Here is a 7757-nt window from a genome sequence, read left to right as displayed (position 1 = left end):
TAAGGTTGCTAATATTGTTTTATGAGTCTCCTAAAACAGGTTTACATGCATGCAATGTCAAAAAACATGCTCGTTTTCTCAAAAAATAGATTTAATTTTACCTAATTTCTAAATTATTCGTAAAAGACTCGTGCAAATCAGTTCAAAGAATCAGTCTCTCTAAACCCCTCCTTTCCGTGAGTCCTCACTGCTGTGATTGGTCAGATGGCACAGTCCTATGTGATTGGTCCAGAGCCGTAGAGAGATTGGCTCTGGATTGGTCTACCGCGTACAGCGTAAACACCCATAAAACGAAACACCCATTGCCATGACAGAATGACAGCCCTGGAGACTTGTCAATACTTAGAAAAGATGGTATCGATTGTAGCTTACCAATTCGAGCCGGAGTCTGATGATGAAACGGTTGATGTGGCTGATCGACAAGAGACTGATTTGCAAGCACGACTGGAGCAGGACGTTTCTCAGTGGTAAGTGTCAAGTGTTAACAAGTTTATGGTAATTATAAGATGTGATAAAACAAATTTACTCTCACAGCGTAGGATACAGCGTCTTCTCGACATGATGTTAACACACAGAAATTTTACTGTTTGTGGGCGGGCAAGTTGGCCACGAAGAACGTGGGCAGACATTATGCAAATGTGTTACTTCGTGACGTAGAGCCGTAACAGAATAAGATTCTAATTCCTGACGACTCGTTTAGGCGATTGTGAGCCGACTCTTTTTTTTGATAGACAATAACTTTATTTATCGTGAACTGTCGTGAACCTTCCCTGACAGTGATTGCCTTAAATCCAGAGTTTTCCCCCAGGAGTCCCCGAAGGCACTCCAGGAAGTCCATGGAGAATATACCTAAAAAATATAGCATTTAAAATATAAATGACATTTCTAACTATGAACTTATTTCTAGCTGTCAAACTAATGATTTGTAAGCATTACATAATGCAGTAATGGTAAAGTTTTTAATTAAAGTTAATATAAAGTGACACTGAGAAAATCTTTTCTTTAATCTAAGAAAATATTATATTTATTAGGCAACTCCTGGCATTTCATAAGCTTTTGTAGGAAACTCAACTAATGTGACACTATGATATTCACTCTGACCTCAGGAAGACCTCCTCAGAGTCATATTCATTAGAACTGAACATCTAGACCAATCTGCCTAACCCATATGGTGTAGTTTAGAAGCTGCATTCATCTTTTTCAATGCTTCAGATAAACCCAAATGACTGCTGCTAACCTTAAAGCATTCCGGGCTTAATTGCCTCCATTGTGAACGATTTTGTGGTGGGTGTACACAGAAAACAATATTTTCAAGGCAACAGTCCAAAAATGTATATTTTGATGATAGCCATTACTGAGCTGGGGAGCGTACGACATGGCAATCACATGATAAAATGACAAAAAAGGGTGTGCGTGGAACACGCCGGATATTTTTACAGGCTGAAAAGAAACATCCTTATCTGTGTTTTTCAACCATTTCTCTCTCTCAAAGGCAAAGGTACACATTTGCATGTCAATCACGGTAGAGGCTGACATTAGAGACAACATGAGAGAAGTGGTGAAAAAATATCACAGAGGCGCAAATGTAATCATTTCCTTTATGATTCCCAGCTTATTGCCGTTGCTTTATGAGAAAAAGAAATCCCAGAGCAGTTCTGAGACTCGCCCGTCTCAATAACAATGAAGCTTAGCTAACAAAAAGTAGTGCTATTCAAACATAATAAATGATACGTATTCCTTTTAATTATAAGGAGAAGAAAGAAGCACAAAGTACACAGTCACTCTTGAGGAATGTTTGAATTTCTCAAATCAAATCAATACACCAATGCACACAATATCTCCTTACTTTAATAAAAATAAAAGGCAAAATGACTCAACGGACATATTTCTTTCTGTGCGAAAAAAAACACAGCATTAAAGGATTAGTTGAAGAAGTTGAAATTCTGTCATCATTTACTTGACCTCATGTCCATTTAAACTTATATTACTTTTCTCGGACACACTTTATTTTTAGGTCCAATTCTCACCAACAAACCATTAACTATGACTTTTTGCATTAATAAACTCCTAATCTGCTGCTTATTAATAGTAAGTAAGGTAGTTGTTAAATTTAGGTATTGGGTAGGATTAAGGATGTAGAATATGGTTATGCAGAATATGTGCTTTGTAAGTACTAATAAACAATGACTATGTTAATAATAAGCATGCTAATAAGCAACTAATTAATAGTGAGAATTGGTCCCTATACTAAAGTGTGTCCTTTTTTCTTCTGTGGAACACAAAAAGATATTTTGAATAATGTACTGGTCGATCTTTTTCAAATTAGAATAAATAGTTTTCACGCTTAAAAAATGCCCATAAAAAGCACCATGAATGTGGTCCACACAACTCATGCACCATATTCCAAGGCTTCCGAAGTTATACAACAATTCTGTGAGACGCAGAAAAATTAAGTCATTATTTATTGATGATCTTCCTCTCCAGTGAGCTGTTAACAGCTGTGACTTTGTGGTTTGTGAACTGGATCAATTGATTAATTGAAAAGGTCTGACTGAAAAGAACAATTCCCTATGAATCAGACTTCGCTACTTCTCGCAAGAACTTTGAAGAGAGATAAAGATGATTTAAAAAATAAATAAATAAATTGTTCTGTTCCTCACACAAATACAGCTTCAAATAGAGATGTATTAGACCTTTTTATGATATCGTGAGGGTAGCGGTAGATTGTAAGAAAGGGAAGTGGATTAAATGATTAAATGAAATGACATTTAAATGGAAGATCAAGTTATAACAAATTGTTCTGTTCCTCACACAAATACAGCTTCAAATAGAGATGTATTAGACCTTTTTATGATATCGTGAGGGTAGCGGTAGATTGTAAGAAAGGGAAGTGGATTAAATGATTAAATGAAATGACATTTAAATGGAAGATCAAGTTATAACATATAAATAAATAAATAAATAAATAAATAAATAAATAAATAAATAAATAAATAAATAAATAAATAAATAAAAACTCTGAACCACTTTTCTCATTTATTGGTGATCTCTTTAAGGTTAAATATGGACATCATGTCTGGATGGAATAATGAATGTGCCATTTAACAAAGAGTGAGTGTGTGAGTGTGTGTGTGTTCAAAAATGAATAACATATTGAAGGACACAGAATAGATGGGGTGATGGAGAGCAAGGCAGAATACAAGACATGCAGGAAGACAGAAAAAAGAGACAATGAAACAGGGCAAATCAATACACCAATGCACACAATATCTCCTTACTTTAATAAAAATAAAAGGCAAAATGACTCAACGGACATATTTCTTTCTGTGCGAAAAAAAACACAGCATTAAAGGATTAGTTGAAGAAGTTGAAATTCTGTCATCATTTACTTGACCTCATGTCCATTTAAACTTATATTACTTTTCTCGGACACACTTTATTTTTAGGTCCAATTCTCACCAACAAACCATTAACTATGACTTTTTGCATTAATAAACTCCTAATCTGCTGCTTATTAATAGTAAGTAAGGTAGTTGTTAAATTTAGGTATTGGGTAGGATTAAGGATGTAGAATATGGTTATGCAGAATATGTGCTTTGTAAGTACTAATAAACAATGACTATGTTAATAATAAGCATGCTAATAAGCAACTAATTAATAGTGAGAATTGGTCCCTATACTAAAGTGTGTCCTTTTTTCTTCTGTGGAACACAAAAAGATATTTTGAATAATGTACTGGTCGATCTTTTTCAAATTAGAATAAATAGTTTTCACGCTTAAAAAATGCCCATAAAAAGCACCATGAATGTGGTCCACACAACTCATGCACCATATTCCAAGGCTTCCGAAGTTATACAACAATTCTGTGAGACGCAGAAAAATTAAGTCATTATTTATTGATGATCTTCCTCTCCAGTGAGCTGTTAACAGCTGTGACTTTGTGGTTTGTGAACTGGATCAATTGATTAATTGAAAAGGTCTGACTGAAAAGAACAATTCCCTATGAATCAGACTTCGCTACTTCTCGCAAGAACTTTGAAGAGAGATAAAGATGATTTAAAAAATAAATAAATAAATTGTTCTGTTCCTCACACAAATACAGCTTCAAATAGAGATGTATTAGACCTTTTTATGATATCGTGAGGGTAGCGGTAGATTGTAAGAAAGGGAAGTGGATTAAATGATTAAATGAAATGACATTTAAATGGAAGATCAAGTTATAACAAATAAATAAATAAATAAATAAATAAATAAAATTAAAGACGCGTGGATGAATCGTTCACAGTAGAAACATGCATTAAGAAAATAGACGTGGTGAATTTCCAATTAATTAAAAAACAATTTCCTTATGTGTTCTATTGATGAAAAAGTCATATTATACATTTTTGTGACTCTCATTTACTGAACTCTGAACCACTTTTCTCATTTATTGGTGATCTCTTTAAGGTTAAATGCTACTTCTCGCAAGAACTTTGAAGAGAGATAAAGATGATTTAAAAAATAAATAAATAAATTGTTCTGTTCCTCACACAAATACAGCTTCAAATAGAGATGTATTAGACCTTTTTATGATATCGTGAGGGTAGCGGTAGATTGTAAGAAAGGGAAGTGGATTAAATGATTAAATGAAATGACATTTAAATGGAAGATCAAGTTATAACAAATAAATAAATAAATAAATAAATAAATAAAATTAAAGACGCGTGGATGAATCGTTCACAGTAGAAACATGCATTAAGAAAATAGACGTGGTGAATTTCCAGTTAATTAAAAAACAATTTCCTTATGTGTTCTATTGATGAAAAAGTCATATTATACATTTTTGTGACAAAAAAATAACAGAACTCTCATTTATTGGTAACTCTGAACCACTTTTCTCATTTATTGGTGATCTCTTTAAGGTTAAATATGGACATCATGTCTGGATGGAATAATGAATGTGCCATTTAACAAAGAGTGAGTGTGTGAGTGTGTGTGTGTTCAAAAATGAATAACATATTGAAGGACACAGAATAGATGGGGTGATGGAGAGCAAGGCAGAATACAAGACATGCAGGAAGACAGAAAAAAGAGACAATGAAACAGGGAGCATTACACAGACAGGCCAGTTAGATATCAAGGGAAACGAGGACAGGGGTTATGTGCTTCCTGTGAGAGTAAAAAAAAAGAGTTTTTACGTCACAGAGTGACCTCCAATGGAGGAGAACACTGATTTTTTTAATTCAGGGACTAATTAGTTTATCGGCACAGGATGTCAGCAAGCACGTGACAGTTTTATTCAAATAAAGAAAAAAGACATGCACAGGTGAGCACACACAAAATAGGTAAAAGAAGAGGGACTGACCAATGCCAACAAAGACCACTTGGAAGCCCTTTTCCTTCAGCGAGGTCAGAGTCATCCCGTTCTTCCCCAGTCCCTTCTCAAGAACAACCTGTCAGAAAAAAAACAAAACATCCACACTGCATCTGTCTCAGCTGCCTCCATCTGTCTGTATTATTCACATAAAGAGGATGTTAGCGTCAATTATTCTATGCTGCTGTGAATTCCAGGACATAATTACATCAATCATCCCGCAACCTTTGTAACGGCAGTATACAGACGAGTATAGTTATGATACATTAGTGCAAACAGAGTGATTCTATGGTCACATGTGCCGCTATGTGTTGGAGTACAAATGACAAATAGACCCGTGGTTCACAGGCGGTGGGTCACAGGTCAATTCTTAAAGGGTCACGGGCCACAGGGGAACGCCAAATGCAAATAATAAAGCACAGCTAACAATATAAATCAGATTGTACAATATTGCACAGTAATTCATCTGTCACCTGGTAGAAGCCAGTTAAATTAGACAGATGCCAACATAGACAGCTTACATGACATTAATAAAAAACTATATGCAAGGTAAAGGAAACGGAATGGACTAATACTGAAATTTTGACTGATACTCATAAGTTGATAATTTCATCTGCCAATATATAAAAAAAAAAAAAACGAGTTGTTTTGAATGCTACATGTGAGTTTCTGCATCACAACATTATAATGTACAGTATGAAATATTTTTTATTTATTTTGAGATTTGCTAAAGATTACATTTTACAGTGTTATTAAATTATTAGTGTTTTAAAGATAGTAAAAACAAACAAAATTAACAGCACAATTATATATCCAATAATGGCCGATATAAACTACTGTTCAAAAGTTTGGAGTCGGTGTGAATTTTTTATATTATATTGAAAGAAGTTTGTTATGCTCATCAAGGCTACATTTATTTGATCAATAATGCAGTATAAACAGTAACACTGTAAAATATAACATTTTAAATTAATGTTTTCTATTGAAATATAATTTAAAATGTAATTTATTTCTGTGATGGCAAAGCTGAATTTTCAGCAGCCATTACTCAAGTCTAGAGTGTCACATGAGTCTTCAGAAATCATTCTGATTTGGTGCTTTATAAATATTTCTAATTATTATCAATGTTTAAAACAGTTATCCTACTTAATATTTTTTTGTGGAAATAACTGTGTAACTTTTTTTTCACGAATCAATGATAGAAAGATTAACGGAACAATTTATTTGAAATTGAAATATTTTTTAACATACATTTCTTTACTTTTGGTCAATAACCAAAGTTTATATCTAATAGCAACTTATCATAAATAAATAAAAAATATTGGTAACTATTTTTTATTTATTTTGAGATTTGCTAAAGATTACATTTTACAGTGTTATTAAATTATTAGTGTTTTAAAGATAGTAAAAACAAACAAAATTAACAGCACAATTATATATCCAATAATGGCCGATATAAACTACTGTTCAAAAGTTTGGAGTCGGTGTGAATTTTTTATATTATATTGAAAGAAGTTTGTTATGCTCATCAAGGCTACATTTATTTGATCAATAATGCAGTATAAACAGTAACACTGTAAAATATAACATTTTAAATTAATGTTTTCTATTGAAATATAATTTAAAATGTAATTTATTTCTGTGATGGCAAAGCTGAATTTTCAGCAGCCATTACTCAAGTCTACAGTGTCACATGAGTCTTCAGAAATCATTCTGATTTGGTGCTTTATAAATATTTCTAATTATTATCAATGTTTAAAACAGTTATCCTACTTTATATTTTTTTGTGGAAATAACTGTGTAACTTTTTTTTCACGAATCAATGATAGAAAGATTAACAGAACAATTTATTTGAAATTGAAATATTTTTTAACATACATTTCTTTACTTTTGGTCAATAACCAAAGTTTATATCTAATAGCAACTTATCATAAATAAAAAAAAAATATTGGTAACTCTTTACATTAAGGTTCCCTTTATAATGGGTTTATAAAGGTGTTAATAAATGACTAATAACTCACTTACAAATGCATTATAAATCATTAATAAGCAGTTATAAATGTATGAGTAAAAGGGTGATTTTAATGCAATACCTGCCAAATAGTGAGCCATTTTTAACTCACATGTTATAAATGCTTAACAAATATATCTATTAATACTTATTTCACTCAAAACCAGATTCCTGATTTATTTCATGATGCAGCAAAAATGTATTATTATAGCAAGACTGAAGGGTGTTTTCTCATTTATATCTCATGACTCGTGTCACTTTTCTTACAATGTTTTTGATTGTTTTCTTACCAGAATCTGCTCTGTACCTTACCCATGATTCTCCGCAAAAGTTCATGATGCCTATCCACAGCAATGATTGGAAACTGATATATTTTGTTTATCAAGATGAAAT

General features: G+C 32.5%; 1 protein-coding gene across 4 annotated transcripts in view; it reads right to left on the bottom strand.

Annotated features, from left to right (window-relative positions):
* The window catches only part of dpydb (dihydropyrimidine dehydrogenase b), a 168681-nt gene that overhangs the window by 103309 nt on the left and 57615 nt on the right, over positions 1-7757 (bottom strand). For all 4 annotated transcript variants that reach the window (XM_016284786.1, XM_016284785.1, XM_016284783.1 and 1 more), the window contains one exon: positions 5345-5432. In XM_016284786.1, coding sequence (XP_016140272.1) covers positions 5345-5432 — 88 coding nt within the window. The remainder of the gene's footprint in view (positions 1-5344; positions 5433-7757) is intronic.

Source organism: Sinocyclocheilus grahami, unplaced genomic scaffold, assembly GCF_001515645.1.
Source record: "Sinocyclocheilus grahami isolate Dianchi unplaced genomic scaffold, SAMN03320097.WGS_v1.1 scaffold188.1, whole genome shotgun sequence".
In the NCBI taxonomy this organism is placed as follows: Eukaryota; Metazoa; Chordata; class Actinopteri; order Cypriniformes; family Cyprinidae; genus Sinocyclocheilus; species Sinocyclocheilus grahami.
This window is presented reverse-complemented; position numbering and strand designations above follow the sequence as displayed.